The sequence below is a fragment of the Diuraphis noxia genome, unplaced genomic scaffold (genome assembly GCF_037042655.1).
Source record: "Diuraphis noxia isolate RWA-SAM2 unplaced genomic scaffold, SU_Dnox_SAM2 contig0005, whole genome shotgun sequence".
Classification (NCBI taxonomy): Eukaryota; Metazoa; Arthropoda; class Insecta; order Hemiptera; family Aphididae; genus Diuraphis; species Diuraphis noxia.
Window position 1 is genome coordinate 9,768,899 of NW_028301715.1, and position 19,522 is coordinate 9,788,420.

General features: G+C 28.1%; 3 protein-coding genes across 6 annotated transcripts in view; 2 read left to right on the forward strand and 1 right to left on the reverse strand.

Moving 5' to 3' along the window:
* Positions 1 to 19,522, forward strand: part of LOC107165019 (nucleolar complex protein 4 homolog B) — a 567,342-nt gene that overhangs the window by 501,164 nt on the left and 46,656 nt on the right. The gene's annotated exons all lie outside the window — the stretch shown is intronic.
* The window catches only part of LOC107171280 (uncharacterized), a 71,068-nt gene that overhangs the window by 44,048 nt on the left and 7,498 nt on the right, over positions 1 to 19,522 (forward strand). The window lies entirely within an intron of this gene.
* The window catches only part of LOC107165004 (organic cation transporter protein-like), a 62,029-nt gene that overhangs the window by 13,521 nt on the left and 28,986 nt on the right, over positions 1 to 19,522 (reverse strand). Inside the window, exon 1 of one of the 4 annotated variants that reach the window (XM_015513051.2) lies at positions 8,017 to 8,381. The exons of the other annotated variants lie outside the window; for them this stretch is intronic. Within the exon in view, the coding sequence (XP_015368537.1) occupies positions 8,017 to 8,098 (82 nt within the window). The 5' untranslated portion in view covers positions 8,099 to 8,381. Of the gene's footprint in view, positions 1 to 8,016; positions 8,382 to 19,522 lie in introns of those variants that run through there. 4 annotated transcript variants of the gene reach the window in all.

A 19,522-nucleotide genomic window follows, 5' to 3' on the forward strand; every position in this document is an offset into this window, starting at 1 on the left:
CTGGTGGTGTTATATATTATACTAAACAATAATCAGCACCTGAAAACATAATTTATGCGGTTTCAACTTTTAAACTGCATGGCGTGTCTATTAATTAATGAATAATAATTCACATTTATATAAAAATAAAGATGGAATTTATTAAATTTAAAAAGTAATATATTATTAATTAAATATGTGGCGCGCATGAATAAATCACTTTACTAAACGTATAATTATATATTGCTATCAATCAAAGTGTTAAAAATATGTTGTAAATATCTACCTATATTAATAAAAAATAAATGTTTTTAATAAATGTTATGAACGATTATAGTTATAAATAAATTATAAAAATATAATAAAGTTATATCTAACTATACTAATAGAATAAGTTATAATACTCTTACGTTATAAATCATTAACAATAGATAGCCTATACGGTATATTTATTACTGAATGTTTTACATTCACTTAATCGAGATTTACGTATGCGAAAAGCGTAGGTATAATAGCTAATAAAATGTATCATTAGATGTAAGGTCACTTTGAAATGAGATATCAAATTAAATTTAACTAAAGTTAATAAACTAACATGTCTACATAAATACTGAAGCTAGTTATCAAATAATTCGATAGCAATAATTTATTAATAAGTCTCGTCATAAATATTTGTTTTACTTACAGGTCCAGTGTATTTATTATTATGCACAAGATTAAATTGTTGCATTTTTAAATAAAAAGTTTCCAATATGTTACTTATTATGAAAATAAATGTATGACAGAACATAAATAAACTATAAAAATTAAGACTAATATCTAAATATTAATCAAGAAATAATATAATACAAACCGATATAACTTTTTTCATATAACAGTTATGTATACGCAAATATTTATATAATTCTGGAACATGATAAAATATTTTTCCAGACAATACAATTTTTTTTATTTATCACTGAAAATCATCAATTGTTTAATATAATATCAAATATGACTCTAGAATATTAACAATGAAATAATCCATTCAGTAACTATTTAATTATTCATGAACAATAATATAACAAGTCAATCAAGATGGGCTGAAGATAACTACGGAAATAATAAATGTAAATTTAATAATTCAAAAGTTTAGAAAAACACAATTCAAAAAGAAAATATTAACAGTATTAAATTTAAAAAAAATATATGTAATTGACTAAAAGTCTATAACTATAATTAGTAGTTATACCTTCGTATTTACATAACTACCATTTTAATGTAATTTAATACACTGTACCTACTAAATTTAAAAAAAATCTAATGTTTTTTTTTTAAGCTTACAATCTATACATGCTAACTTACAATCTATACATAAAGCACAATAAGTTAATTGTTTAATAATAGTAATAAAAATATGAATTGATTGGATTAAGGGAGGAAACCGTCCATCAACAGTACCTCCTGTTTAATTTGGTGGGTTCATATATTGAGAGACCGTTTATTTATTTTATTTTTATTTTTTGTATAAGGCAAGGGCGTCTCTTGGTCATTTTCTTTTTAATCTCCTTGGAGGGTTTCTGGGGTTAGTTAAAGAAGACATACGAGAAATAAGAGAGTTATGGTTTGAATGGATTTTGATTAGAATTTATTGTAAAGTCTTATATTATGCTTAGTTTTTTCCTGTAAAATATAGAAAAACGAACTTATTAAACATTGCGTAATACAAAGCTATCCATAAATTCCAACGCATTAAATCGTGGTTGAGTAGTTAAGATACGTTTAATTATAATGAAAAAAAAACAATATAATACAATCAAGCGATGAAAGTTATTTCATATTTGAAAGATTTTCAGTTAAGGAATTTTAATTTTAAATCACTTTAAATAATCATTACGATTACATAAATGTAAGTTCTATAATACGTATTGGCGTTTTCACGTGTATCTATGAGATAAATAATATTTTCCCTGTATAAAATGTAGTATACAAAAAACCGCAATAATACACTATACCTATTATATATTTATTGAACATTTTAAGTTGTAATACATATTTAAAACATAGTAAATAATTGTTCTTGATAATTTTATTTATTTATATTTTGTGAGTTGTATGCGTCTCGTACGGATGTATTTCGTTATTGTAATTTATATCTATTGTAGTTTAATGTTCACGAAACACTTTTGATAGTATTATAAAGGTATGTTTGTAGATCTAAGTTACTTAATAATAACTACTTTGATCCTAACTGGTAATCATGGTTAAATATAAATTATATTCTTGGAGATATCTAATATTAAAAAATCCAACGTCCATGTATATTACATATCATAATTTATAAATAGTACCTAAACATAATTTATATGTCATGATAAATATTTTATATTTTCGTTTATGTAACATTCAAAAGAATTTATTATTGACCAAATATTTAAAACCATCAAATTCTAGAATTATGGTATTTAATAGTAGATTAAGTAGGTAAATTAAAACTGAAATAAATGAAATTCCAGCTTACCTTCACCGAAGACAATTAGTCCATAAGCATCGCATAGATTATAGTGCAGCACACGGTTAGAAAATATTTAATAAATACCTAGTAATTGAAAAATCATAAACATATATTTTAAATCTTTAATAGTGTGCAAGAAATCGTGGTAAGCTAACTTCCGGCAACGTTATTACATATAATAATTTGCAATATTTCCGACAAGATTTTTGAACATTGCACATTCAAAAGGGCAAACAATATCTATATAGGTACCAACTATATTATACATATACTGTTATTGAGACAAGTTATTTGTGTTTAAATAGTTGCCTACACCAGGAGACAACATTTCTAAACAAACCGATAGTCTGCAATTTCCCATTGTTAACACGATATCTGATGATTTCGCAATCCAAAAACTTCATTAATATTATTATGATTCGTGTCGATTTACCATATCAAATCTAGCACTGGTAACCACCTAGTACAATTATATGGAATCGCTATAATAGGACGTAATCTCGTCGGAGAAACATATAACTACAGCCGGTATTATATTTGAAGAAATTATGATTCCTCCGTATTTAAACCGACGAAGTGATAGTTTTGATCCACGTGAAACTATCAGTTGAGAAAGATATTTCATTATAACGATAATCGGCTGCATATTAAATTGTCTATAGATGTAAATCAACAATACGCCTTCGTCGTAGTCGGAGTAACAATACTCAATTATCGCGATGGAATACGATCGGTTCATAGGATAGCGATACTAATTTTACATCATAATAATATTATAAGCCATGCCGGATTGGCCCGGCGAGTTAGCGCAAGTAAAATTGGGTGGACCACGACCATATTCCGGCCGTTTAAGTCACGAGACTGCGGCTGACTGAAAATGTATTAAGAGTTTATAGTTGAAAAAATTTAGTCCAAGGGTTGGACTTGCACAGACCAATAGTATATGATTGTAAGTGTTTGGGATATTTTCAATTTGTAAGTGGACCGATAAATCACAAAAAACTCGGTGAGCCGAATTTGTTCAATCTGGCCTGATTGTAAGGCATATTATTTTTTTATTTTTTTATTTATTTTTTTTATTGAAATAAAAGGCTTCAACATCCATCCCAGGTCATTAGCCTAAATGTAATTATAAGTAAATAATTTTATGGGGAGATATTTCTATAAAAGGGGATGTAAAATATATTATGTAAAATTTTTTTTTTGTTTAATTACATTAATTTTGATAAACCTATATTTTTGAAAAAATTATATATATTTTTGCAATTCTCTTCTCCAAGTGCTTGATTTATCGATGATGGATTTTCGAGGATATGTCTGGAGGTGTTGAACTAGGGGCATTCAAGAGTAATATGTATGATTGTTAATTTTTTGTCGCATAGTTCACAAGTCGGTCAGTCTTCTTTGGTAATAAGGTATAAGTGCGTTAGACGGGAGTGTCCAATCCGAGACCTTGTGATGACTATTTCTTCGTGCCGGGCATATAATTATGTTTGGTGTATTTTATTGTTAGATTTTGACAGAAGTTGTAAATTTCAATTGCTATTATGAATCATATTTTTTGTATTGTTGTAACTGCAAAAACCACACGTTTCGTATACACTCTTTTTACCACAAGCGTTTAAAAAATTTTCATCGACGAATTAAAGTTCATTGTGTAAAACCACATCATCACGCTTAAAAAAAAACCCAAATTTGAAATATGAGTACCGTTTCTTAACGAGAATTCTGTTTAGATCGTGCCGTCATATATTCGTCACACGAGTGTGATATCACAAAAGGCCTGATGAATATATTATGTTTTAATTATAATGTCAAGGCGATAACAATTTTAGCGAAATTTAAACTCAGACCTGCAAAAATTACCTTTGGACGTACTTTTTTTAAATCATTGGTAGTTTATTAATAAATCATAATAGTTATTCGAGTTTGAGAAATGTGTACCTATACGTGATAGTGAATTATATTTTTTTATTGTAATATTATCGTTATTATAGAAGTTATACTGAATTATAAACGATATGTTTATTCTGATAAATTGTGCATGTTACTAGACAGTAATATTTTCGATACGAATATTATAATATTATATATAGCATAATATATAGTAAATTAAATAGCTACTCGGAATACATTTTCAATGATGATTAACATTTCTAAATTGATTTCAATATTTTGCTTACCTTCAAAGGTGGTTTTTTTTTATTCAAAGTAAAGATCGAGGAATCGTCTAATTTCACTTATAAAATCATTCACGTTTCCGCGTTAAAGACTACCTACACACATACTATATATTATGCATTTTAAAATAAAGAAAAAAATAAACTCGTTGCCTATTATTTTATATCGCCGAGAACCAGTCATACGGTCGATATGTAGGTAATGTATAATGTCGTCGAATTATCGCATAATGTGCGTTGAGCGTATAAAACCATCATTGGATGAATTATTATCATTTTATTAATTTATTATAATATTATGATATACCAATCTAATACTGTACGAATTGGCTTCGAATAATGTATTATTATTTTCTGCCAACTGCTAGAAACATACGACTCCACGCCCTGAAAGACACACGACTGCGGATAGCGTATGAGCACGTCGTTCGTGCGTGTGTATAGGGAGAGAAGAAAAATTTGTCACGTCCTTCGACTTCTGCCACCTTATGAACACAGAGACACATATATTATACGAAATAATATTATATAGAACGCGACTACCACGCGCAACTGTCGCCCGTGTACCTATATACGGGTTCGAGGGACGAAAATCTGACGAAAAAATGTAACGAAATCGGTCGGTTAGGGGGGTGGGGGTGTGCAATACGCAATAAATCGCGTCGGCAGTTACATATGGTACGTGGTGTATTGCAGATTTAGAAAATATCGTGTCTGATAAACGCGTGTCTAGTATATACGTATATATAATAGATCTATAATATATGTTACATCGGAGGCACCTAACAGTATACTTTTTACAGCTGCTCCGAACGCGAAATGTACAGTCGTCTATGCAATAAATTCACTATACGTGATGACACGCAGAGCGACAATAATTATTATACAGTAATACAAATTCACTTTCCTCGTATCGTCGTATTGCTTACGACATATTATATGATTTTTAAGAAACTGGTTACGGAATATTTAACACAACTATACAAAATATTACTATTATTATTATTGTTGTTGTTTAAAAATGGAACGAACAATAATTGCTTTTTTATTTTTTGCTCGATTTTTGAACAACGAATTACTCGTTTTTATTAATTTCCTTGTATTTGTGTGTCTCCGTAATTATTTAATATGTATTTAATTGTCAAATAATACTATAAATATACGTCTATAACTCACAATTAATAATAACTAACTGTTATTATTATAATGGTCGGTGATTCCGACGAGCATCCGTGTTCTGTATTGTAGATATTGTCATCACAGTCGGCAAATACAGACACAACGTTTCTGTTTTAATTCAAATTTAATTAAAAATGCATCACTCTTACAAATGACATACTAATATCGTTTTTAACATAAAATATTATTCAACACACATTATAATCAGTTAATCACATTCATTTTCACGTAAGCTCAGAAGATATTATATTATAATAACCATTGTATCTCGTTTATCTTATTGTTGTCTAAAATATATTTATACATTTAATATGACGTACCCAAACTCAAACTGGTCAATTCGATAAAAATTGATTTTTAATTGGTCGATAATTTTTAATTAAAGTTCTTTAATGCTGAACGTCTCGAACGTTTATGTTATATCGTGTTCGATAATGTATATGGTCGTTTATGGATTATAAATAATCAACACTCGGCATGACGAGTGCAATTTATATTGAATCCAAACACTTATTGCAAAGGTACGTAAACTTATCATTTTTAATATTATTGATTGATTTAAGGAATAAAGTGCTGCTCGTATAATATAATAATATGTGAGTAATATAATAATTGCATACAATGCATTATTTTGTTTATCAACAATCAACATATCTATAAATTTGTTCTATAATATGTGAAGTAAGTACAACGTACAAATTATTTTGTATTTTGTATTTTATTTTTGTACCAACAATTTAATTCGACAATGTATATAAATCTCTTTTATTTGAATAACTGAATTCATCGACTCGTATACGTATCCATTACTTCCTATATGTACCTACCTGCACTGATTTCCTAAGTTTAAAGAACTCTTTTTCATAAATGCATAAGACATACATGACATAAATTAATACACAAACAAAACATATATCTATAATCTATATACATACTAGTTATAAAATCATACCGAATCTGTCCTACAGCGTCAATATTATTTCAAATGCATAAAGTATTTCCAAATTTCGATTATAATAATGTACGTGAAGATAATAATATAAAAGCGATAAATAACATACCAAATATGGAATACTGTGTTATAAATATTACTGACGAGATTATAGCAATAACACTATATTGGACGAGTATCAAAAATCAAGCGTATAATTTGAAAATAATATCGCATTTAACATTTTACATTTAAGTTAAATCCTGCAATTTCTATATGTTAAAATAAATCTTCACTGTTGTTTCACAATAAATTTTAACCATCCTTTTTAATCGATGCCCGTTGCAATTATTGGATGCGGTGGAAAAGTGAAATCTCATTGCTAACGTAATAATAAGTACAAGAAAGAAGGCAAGTGGGTTAGCGGTTGCATGCTTTTTTCATGTGTTAATTACGCAAGTTTGTATAGATTACTATTATTTATTTTTTTATTTTTATATGCTCCAAACTTATATCCAACGGTATTTCAACAACGTGGGTAACGATAATATATTTTATATCCTACGAAAATTGTACGTGTTTATACTTCATCTTGTAATCATATAGGTACTATGTAATACACAAAATTGCATGTTATGTTAACCGTAAGAACTTGAAAAAGTTGTTCTCGAGCAATTCGCCATAGGGTATAAAGGACTAGAAGAGGTAAGGTTTAGAAACATTACTTTTTAATAGCGTTTTTGGTTTAATATTTAAATCGATTGTTTTCTAAATTGTGATTCGCGTGTGAATATTTCAGCAACTTATTTGATATTTTGATATTATATTATTATATTAACTTCTTTTTTCTCCTACTCTGCCGTGTACATAATATAACTACGTTGATAAATTAATATCGTAATGAACTTCTAATTTCCTTCTAATTACAGTGATTAATCATAACGATACTTATTTAGATATGATGGACACTAATGATATTTCGTTAAAATAATCGTTTAGTCGTATATTTTACTTATCTAAAATCTGAAGTACAACTTAGTTCGGTGAGCAAACGACGATAAATCTATTTCATGATATAAAAGTACGAATATTGCAGTATGCACATAAAGTGCGATAACTCATTCTGAGAACTTTTACGCGACGGACGTACGGAAATAAAAATCATAATAATATTACATGTTTTATTATTGTTATTACTATTTTTTATTTTGTTAATCGATAAAATAACATAATGATATTGTTTAGGTACTCACGTTCTACGGTATAATTCTTCGACTGTCTTCTGAATATCTTGGAAAATATTTTATCGATTACAAACGTGGGTATCACCGTCATGTCGACGAGATGATATTTTGATCGATTGGTGTGTGCAAAATAGAACCTACACGTTAAGTGCACACACTACGTCTACAATATACAATTAGTGATGGTATAGGTCTTATTTTATGTATGCGCGTAAAAAATAATAATTGTTGAGTGTGCGGCCATATTATATAGAACGACGGTACTTTAAAAAAAAAAAAATTTAAAACTTTATTTATTTATTATCGGGTACCTACGCGTTGTTCGTGAGTGGCAGGATTAAGATTATATTCTAAGACACGTTTGAATGTGACTGAATAAAGCGGCCGGCGTGTGCACCAATTATTGTGGCCGAGAAGAGGACATGCCGCGTGCTTTTACCGACCGCGTGTGGAGGGGAACATAACATGTTTAAAATATAATATATTATTATTATTATTATTATTATCACATAATATCGTGTAGGTACCGTGTACTTTGTGCGCCGCTGTTGTATAACCGTGCACAATATGAACAATATAACAATAATAATAATAATAATAATAATATTATTATGTTTTACAACAAAAACACGGTCACGTGCTTGCGGGCTTTCGATCCCTGGGCTCGTCGAGTCCTTGATGGCCGACCTGCACACACGTCGGTGCACCTATAATATACCAATATATAATAATATTTACACTGGCGTTCCCGTGTTTTGTAACAAAAAGGAACGGTTTTGAAAATATTACGTCCAACCCCGCGATACTAATTTAATATTATGACGATATCACAATACCTATAACCATTATTATACCTCAATATACTCGAGCATCCCGAGGGCGGGTACGGCGACAATATCTTTTTGACTCCGTCCCCGCAAAATGTAATTATTATTATCAAGGCACTGAAAACCGTGTTAACCGTGTACGGTACGCGTACTTGAAACTAGTTTAAGACACGACATTATATATTAATATGCCGCCATAGAACATTATATTAATATGTGTGTTGTATAATGAACATAAGAATATTATAGGAATATCAATCCCCAGCGGACGGATTAATAAAAAAAAAATCATAATTCGAATGAAAATTATAATGTTATTGTTACCTACATTAAAATACGCACGTGACACTTGTTGTGATAGGTGATAAGTGATACGAAAATGGTCCGGAACGTCGATATGCTATAGTTTATCTGAACTAAGAATAAACTATTATAAACTTTATATAAGTTTATATAAGTTTATATAGTTTAACGACTTTGCGCGAAAAACAAGTCAAACCTATAAATAACGGAAATTTGACATTTTTGGTACACGTAATCTTTCAAAGAAAAACCAATGACGGCTCTCAAAAAAATAAAATAACTTTCAAAACGTTATTAATTTTTTAAACGAAATAACAAACACACATTAGGGCTAATCCAGTTAAATTGATTTACTAAACAATATTATTTTCACTGACACTGTATCTTTCAAATTTTTATATTGTTTTGATCAAAGCATGCCTAAAGTGTTAATAAAGTATTTACTACTAGTACATTAATTTTTTTATTAAATTATTTGTTCAACTTTAAACATGATGAAATTCGTCTGTATAAAATAAAGGCACTTAAAAATACAAAAATGTTAAATTAACTAAATATACCTACTAATGTTCAAATGATTAGAATATTTTCCAATATTAGAACTAACAATAATATTATGATAATAAATTAATTTGTTCCTTCTTGGGGCTTTATATAATGCCCAATTTATGTAAATATGTATAAAAAACCCTATTTACTTTTTTTAACCGTTTTAAAAACGAAGGATGTTTTTCCAACAATACTGTTATAGTATTTTTTTTTTTTTATTACTTTTTTAATTTATTCTTCAATAAAATAGTGGGCCCACTAAACATACTCGTCTTGGGGGCCATGAGTTCACGAATATGATTCTTTAAATAGTTGATACAATTAAATAAATACGTATTTTTTTATATTTGTTTAATATAATATGCATAGAGCATAAAATCATCATTTAATTAGTGTAATAAATAATAATAGTACAGAAATAATTTTGTTAATCTATTATAGGTATCTCCAAATTTTGTTCTTGTAGACTGTAGTAGCCAAAGTGGATTTATTTTTCTTAGGAATCTTTAAAAATTAAAAAAGTCACTACCTCTATGTTTGATTTATAGTGATAATACAGAGCAATTTTTGGACCTATACCTATATACGTATGTGGATTATATTAATTGTTTGATCATGGTTGATATATTGATATAAGATAATCGTCGTCTACTATGGTGTCGCATCAAAATGTCGCAGTAAAAATGTCGAGGTAAAAATATCGCAACAAAAACGTCGCGATAAAAATGTCGCCAAAACAAAAATTTCGCAGGTAGTAATTATCGCTGAAGTCGCCGATGTGGCTCGTAGTTCCGGTTTTCGTTCAGTCGTAGATAAGGTTAGATTAGATTAAATACCTACGAAAATAAAGTTCAGCATACATATTAGTGTGTAGTTAGTGTTAGTGTGTAATCTACAACCATAGCAGAAACTCTATAATATAATCTATACATTATGTCATTGGAGTATATAAAAAACCAAAAAAAAATGGAAAATTACTTGAGTTTAATTCTTTTTTATACAAAAAAGAAATAGAAAACGAAAATAAAATTATTTGGAAGTGCATAGAGTATAATACAAAGAAATGTCGTGGTCGATTACATTCGTCTGGGCAAAATGTAGTGCATACTATACTGAACATAACCATGTTGCCGATATTGCAAAAGTTGAATCTAAAGAAGCAATTGCAAGACTCAAAAATATTGCAAAAACTACTCAACTTAGTACCCATTCTGTGTTAGGAACACTGACATCACAGGTATATAGTTAATAAACATAATATAATATTTTCAAATAATTACTAAATATTTTGATTTCATAAATACATATAAATCCAAACCCTAATTATAATATTAATATTATATTTTTCATATTCTTGACATCGCGATATTTTTGTATTCGCGGCTTTTTTGTGTTTACGACATTTTTACAGCGACATTTTTAGCGCGACATTATGACGTGTATTCGTCTAGCATTATACTATCCGTAATCAGTTTTAAAAGTAAGATTATTTTTAATCGCATGTATCATCTATTTTTCTAGTTCATTAATATCTAAATTGCATCTTATTTGACTTTACCGAAAAATAAATTATTGTTGAAACAATAGATATTTCACCTTTTAAAAATAATTAATTCTTAATAAAATACACAAGCTTAATTTAAAAAAAGAAAATATAGAATTATTTGGATATAACTGCAATTCAAGGGTATTTGTTAATTTTTTAACCTATATGGAAGAGAAAAAATCTTGAAATTTTAGAAATATAATAAGAAATGTGAATAAAATGTTATATTACATTAATCGTATAAATTATGAAAATAAAAGTATAAAGAGATACATTATGTATAGTTTAATGTCTTAACTAATTTTAATTTATCAACTATAAACAATTAAGTAAGTTAACTCAATATTATTGAATAAGTATTAGAAATCAGAATTGTTAAAAATAATTAACGAATTTAAAGAGGTATTCCAAGTTTTTATTATATACTCTGGAGGAAAATTGCATAATAATTTCAAAGTATATAATTATGTTACACTAGAATTAAATATCTAACTCTTTTATTTATAATTGTTACATTAGCTTAAAAATTTTTTTTTATTAATTTCAACATAGTGTATAATTATTAAACCATCTACATACGTTATATGGTTGGTTTATCCTGCACATAAATAATTTATTATGAAATTGCTTGTACTGGAACAGAACTACCTATATATATATTTTTTTTATTTTTTTTTTTTATATACTTTTCCAAATGTTTTAATAATTATATATTTATAATAGATGTTCTTTGTGCACTTGCATGGTTGTTAAACGATCAAAGTTATGTCAAGATATTAACATTTTTGTAGCGTCAAATTGCAGGAGAAAAAGTCCAAACCAAATTATTGTAAACTGAAGCAGCTTATATATTACTATTATGAACTCGTATGATGAAGAAAGAATTGAAACACTTCTTCAATTTTAAAAGACAAACACGCCGTGATGGAAAAAAATTATTTACTCGAAACTTTTTCTCGATAAAAGCAAAATGGAAACTTTGCTTTCCAATGGCAAACTATATACATATACAGGTATATGGTTTCTACCGAAACAGCGTTTTCGTGTATTGGAGCATCCGCGATAGTCATCAGCGAGGTTAGATTTTTCTGCAGGTGCCTTTCGTATGGGACTAAATAATTTTATAATGAGCTTTAGCCGTGGCTGTGCAACTAAAAATCAGAAAATGCTCTATATCATTTATATGCACACTGCACACAAACGATTCAGCTGATTTCAGAAAAGCCGCGGGCGGCTTTATTGTATAATATTTTGCTGGCACCGAGTCAGCCCGACGCCATTCGAGTACCTATAAAACGTGCTATTATAATATCGAATACACACATGTATATAACTATATATATATATATAATATGATATTGCAAACGGCAGACCCATTTGGAGCATAAAATACTGTCCTTGGCCGGCTATAATACGCGTATGTATATAATATTATATCATATCCTTACGGAATCTGCAACCGTATGAATATTATAAACCGCATAGACAACGCTAATATTCAATGCGTACACTCGCGAATGATTAACGTTTCCACGAGGCATGCGCGACTTTCAAATTTAAATTTATGTGCACTGTGCCTCTGCAGTGCACCTACCTACCTATATAATATTATTATTATATTATAAACTTTATATTAGGTATAAATATAGGTATGTGATATTACAGGGTTTTAAATTCATCGGGTTTTTGTTTTTTTTTTTTTTTTTCATCGAATCATTAAACGTAGATAATACCATATTATTATACAATTCTGATTCGATTAAAAATTATAACTCGGCTGGTACAATAATTATTTTTTTGCCCTAGCTGTCGCATAATCAGATCCAAATAAATTCTTAACGAAATATATTCTCGTAACATTCATTACGCTAATGACCCATCATTAGTATTAAATTACATTAAAACGTCGAATGAGCTAGTTTATTCAAATATTATGTACCTACTTTAAATATTACACGTTTGAAACTTCACTAGTTTTATTTTTTTTTAAATAAACAAATTTATAAAATATTAAAATCAATATTAATCACTTGGATATTATTTACGACACGACTGTAATTATATCATATATATATATATATAAGCTAAGTATTGTTAAAGTAGGTAAATGCAATTGTTTACAGATTGCATGAGTACGTGTTTATATTTTATATGGATAGATATTCCGCGGATCTTTATGAACAAGTGAGTATTTAAAAAAAAATTAAAAACAACATTTAACATACGATTTATAAAAAAAAAAACAGAAACGTTTACGCGAATGAACGATAACTATAATATAGCTTATGCATTTATGACATACAAAATCCTAACAACGTTATAACAACTTTTTTATGAATACGTTTATTGGTACGTTATAATAGGTACTTACTGCAATTCAAAAAGATAAAAACATTTCTGAAATTTTGCCTGTTGTGTTATTTTGTTTTTATAGTTGGGATGCTTTGCTTTTAATGCAAATTTATATCCTCATAAAATATATATCGGAACACGACATTGACATTTTTAATTACTTCGACTGTCTTATCAAAATCGTACAAATTACTTTAACTCTCTATTCGTTGGATTTCGGTCGGACGAAAATGGTTACGGTCAACAGAAAAATATTACCGGTATACACGTCTGTATCGAAATTGATAGTTTAATCCAATTTCCAAACCAGTCGTATTGTTACAAACATTAAACGAGCTGGCCATGCGGAAACGAAAAAACGAATTGATGATAGCCTTGACAGTAGACACATTGGATAACACACTGGGTCCGCTATAATATGATTGTTAAACATTTTACCGATAGTCGACTTCATTGTATGCAACTTAAAAATAAAATGTAGTTCAACCTATACTTACAGTTTACTGCTTAGATCAGTAGATCGCCTTCAAGAAGACACAAATGATTTTAGTTTTCATATTTTATTATTAAGCATTTGTATAGAATTATTCTCAGGCGTTTAACAGGAGGACGCCATGACTAATATTTTTTTTGAAATCAGCTGACCGTGGTTCTATTTTAGCCTCTCCGATAATTACAGACTATATCGTAATCATGACAATCAAAAAATATTTTTGTCACACGTGGAGTGTACGAAAAATGGACACCAAAGAACTCTGAACACCCACGGTGTGAAAGTCGTACTGGATTTCTTCTCTTCGTCAACGATTTTAAGAGAAGAGAAAAATTATATATTATATAATATATTATGTTACGCTCATACATTGTATTGCAGATGAATTTTGAAAAAAATTATTATTTTAATTTCAAAAATGCAAGTGCTATTTTGTAAAACGTCTTTGTTTTAAGATGTTTTACTCTCAAATTAAAATTTGTTTGATATCAATCTATACCTTAAACGATTACTTAATTATGTAAGCAATACGTGATTTTTAACAACATTTTGTGAAACTCCAATGCAAACATTATTATAAATTAAGACTATGATCGTACTAATAAAATTATTATAATGTTAATATAACGTTAACTTAATTGAGATTAATAGTAAAGAATAGCAGTTCCCAAGCTGTGCACCGCGGTCTACGGCTCATAATAATTAATTTAAAATGTATAAAATTTTTTTTGTTTAGGATTTTTAATGCATAATTTTATCACACTCCCTTCCCCCATTAATCTGCTTTAGCAGTTATTATTATACCATTTAGGAAATAGGAAAAATACATAATTGTTTTTTTTTTTTTTTTTTATTGGTCTTGAAATTTACAAAGAATTTCCGCTTCAACAACTATGGACCATTAGCATTGGATTAATTTATATAATTAGAAAGAAAAAGAAAAAAAAAATTTGTTAATTTTAATATACAAAATAAATATGTAATTTTTTGGACATTTTGTCTTACATAATTGTTTTACACACGAGTAGTTACGTCAAACATTTAAATTCAATTATTAACACTTTTTACTGCATAATTTTAAACATAAAATAAAATTATAGAATTTCAATTTAATGGAGAATGGTTAATTTGTATGCTATTTACAGACTCGGAAAGCAATAATTAGACACGTCATAAAATTTCCCATAAACCAAAATCTCACATATTTTTTTAGATTGTTATAATAGATGCTTTGTTTTACCACGGGCTAACCACAAAGCGTAACATAGCTCAAATTCCCCAACGAGATAAGTTAACGGAAAAGGTTGAAAACAAATTAACCTCAAATTAACTACATCCAATAGTTTTCCTTTTAACGAATAATCTAATAACTGTCTTTTCAACTGATTAGAATCGATTTTTTTTCGACAACAATTTATAATCTTTATTTTTGTGTTCTAATAATATGATATTTAATTAAATTACGTTCTTAACTAAATATACGTATTAATGCAATTTAAATTGACTTTAGTGACAGTAAAGACATATTTTTATTGATACGAATCATAATCGGTCATACGACTTAAATACATACACCACGCGGCACGCACCGCGACTGTACAGGACAGTGGACACTTATTGCACCTGTCAAACATAGTATTGTAAATTTAAATATCATTAGAAATAATTGTTGAGTAAATTCCTTATACAACAAAAATAATGATAATAGATTTACCAAAGAGGGTTTTAGTATTGTTTCAATTTGTTTAACTATAAAAACAATTTTTGATTTAAAATACAAACTAGGTATAATCTCAAAATAATAACATTTGCAAATACAAGCAATTGAAAATATGATTTAATAATCAAATTCGTTAATATTATAACTCTTAAATTCTGGCGTATGGATCCTATACTGTTTATTGCAGTGACAAAAATATTGAGGCCAAAAACTCTAAAACACAAAATAAAATATTTAGGTGCTTACCTAACGTTCAAGTTGTCGTTGAATATTAAATTTTTTGAAGTAAACTTATTTGTGTAAATATTTAATACGTATATATTATAGGCAAGTACTATATAAATATGTGATGGACCTCGACTATAATTTTTGTCGCCCACCGTACTCAAATACTGACCGAACATCAGGGCCAAAGATCGGTCATTGTTTTGACACAGCAATTATAACAATATGTTAAGGACTTTTCGATTCTGAACCCGTATAGGAGAACCTAAGCGCTGCTTTTGGGTTTAAATAGATTGACAGGCTGCTTTATAATTTATGGTTTTCTATCCATCTATATATTATGATCAGTTGTGTCTGCGCTTGATTGCCAGCAGGTCACGGATAAATGTGTCGCAGACTAAGTCTGAAAATGGTGTTAGACGCCTCGATTTTTCTCACCTATAAGTGCTCAAGTGGAATACATCGTCTACTAGATGAAATCAAGGTTTTTGAATAGCTATAAACAAACGCCTGTAGCTAACCAATAACGTTTCAATGCATTTTTAAGCATCGACACAAGGATCTTATTATTAGTTTAATCATTAAACAAACCATTATTTAAATTATCAAACAATATTATATATATGATATATCGTGTATTTAATATTTAATCTTAAATCATTTTTGAACATATCAATACGGAATAAATGCATTTTATTTATGTTTTTTTCTAACTATAAATATTTTTATAGAACATAAAAAAATTATCAATTTAATATTTTTAATCTATAATCTTACATTTTTTACGAGATCCCATAAATGGGTATTCAATTATTCGACATTTTTAAATCTCGTTTTTCGTTTTCAAAAGCATATCATTTTAATGAAAATTTGATTATTTTCAGGTACTTACATGTTACATTATTGTTATCAAAATAATACATCTAATTGACATGAAACGTATTTTCATTGTAATTAATTGTGCAAATAATTCTATTATATAAGTAGGTACCTATAACTCTTATTTTAGTTTTCATCTGAACGCTATATACATGTATATCGTTTATAAACAATACGTCATAATATTTTATTAAAACATAGAAACTAAATTGTTATCTATGACATGACCTAGTTTTTTAATTCTATATATTTTTATACAAATGAGTAAAAACTATAAATATTAATCATCAAAATAAATTATTCACACTTAATTTTTTTCAGAATCATAGTAAATTCAAATGTTCAAGTGCATTAAAAATAAGCAATATCGAATATCCGAGATAATTTAGATACTTATATTATGGTATTAACGCAATAAAGATAATCAATTTAATATGATTGTACTGAATATAAATATTTCATTCGAGCATATATGAACAACAGACGAATCGTAGGGGGGCTAATCGTGAACATTTCCGGCGTACAAGAAGTTAACCCCCTATGGTTACAATGCCAAAAATGTTAGAAAAAAATAAACTATTCGAAAGTTCCGGTAAGTGGTGTTTCCAAACAGGACACCTGTAGAGATGAAATCATTGAAAAAATCCTTTAACCCATAATTGTTTTGTTATACTTTCTCTCAGTTGAACACAATTTTCATTATTTTGGCATCGCTATTTTCTCTCGAATACGCATAAATGCTATATTACATCATCTACATCTACACACTCACATACATGATATTAAACTATTTAAAAAAATTTAAGTTGTTTAAACATACTGTTAAGATTTTAAAAATTTAAAAATATCTATATTATATTATATCATAAGAAATATTTTTAATACAGATTGATTTGGTATAGGTAACGATTACTACTGTGGCGTGTAAAAGAAATAAATAACATAAAACGTGTTGGTTTTAAATTTTCATGAGCATAAATATTGAATATTATTATTTTTTCGTAATATATTATCATATAATTGAAATCTCTTAAGAGTTAAGATATTCAATTAATTCGTTAGTAAAATGATGTAATACTTGATCGGATTACTTTATATAATATATGTATATCAACCGATTGCCGAGAGACAATGTAATTTACGTTGTGATATTGTATTGAGAAGTATACACACAAATAAGGTAGTTTATAATTTTGGGATAAGCGACCTTGAAACCAGTGAAACTGTACATTATATAAAAATTAAATATGATAAATTAGTATTTCTTTTTTTTCTAAACGAACTGATTTATATGCGTTGATATTTTAATGTATCAAAACCACTAACAGACCGTATTTTTTTTCTATTTATGCATATATTTTAATTTTAATAAACATCCAATTCTATATCATTGGCATATTTAGTATAAATCGATCAGTGATAATTTAATAGAAACAACTTCTTTGTTTCAATAATAGTTGTTATTAAAATATCAATGGAGCGCAATATATTTTAAGATTCTTTAGACACACCTGTGCATATAAAATATAATAATATGCTATGATGAATATTATTATATTGAAAGTCCAGCAGAAATCCAGTATAAGTCGATTCACAAACTGTCTCGGTAAATAGGCATAAAATACTCAAATACCAAATACCTATAGGTAGATAAACTACATAATAAAATAAATATCGGTCATTTTTCGTTGATATCTATGTAGGTACTACAGTTAATATATACCATTAGTGACTGATAAAAAAAAATTATATTTAGAGTTTAGACAATACTTATGGACTATGGTAATATATTGTACAGTGGTTTGACATTATGTCATACTCTGTCTGCACATATTGAGTTAAATTTTTATTGTGACTTCGTTTTTCCACATAGTCGTACGGGTTTATTGGAAATTATGAGTACCTGCTATGGTGTAATGTCAACAATATAGAAAGTAGAGAAGATTTATTAGCTGGTCCTGCAGGGTTGTTTAGCAAATGGAACCATTACAATAAATAAACGCATGATGTGTACCAACGTGTAATGCTCGCGTGGGATATGAACCGCAAATGGTAATAAATTCAATTAAATTGAAATCCAGTCAAATCTGGAAACGAATTAGCTAATTGCAAACATATATGTAGTCTTCCATTGCGCTGCGTGTGTCACTTTTACAACGATCACTAATAAGGAGCCTAATGCACACGAAAAATCCGTTTGTTTTTGCTGCGATCGAATAATCTTATGATCCGAGCTCCGTGCTTTATTCAGGCTTTATTACAGTGGTTATTTTATAATAGGTAGGTATTATATAGATCATCACTATTGTACCTACACTTTGACGCCATCTGAAAGACTTGGTATTTTCATTTTATTTTAACTTTTAACAATAGATTACAGACGTTAATAGGCAAGCAAAATAAACGATACGTAAGTATGAATCTACAGAGTTTGATCGTTTAGCACAGTGTTTCTCAACCTGGAGGTCCCCAAATTATTATTTAAGGTAACGTATGATTTAAATATTATTTTTTTTCAAACGACATATTTACAATTTATACATACAGCACGATGAGAAAATTGAAATATTTAAAACACAAAAAATATATTGAAATGAATCTATATTCTATGTGAGTACATA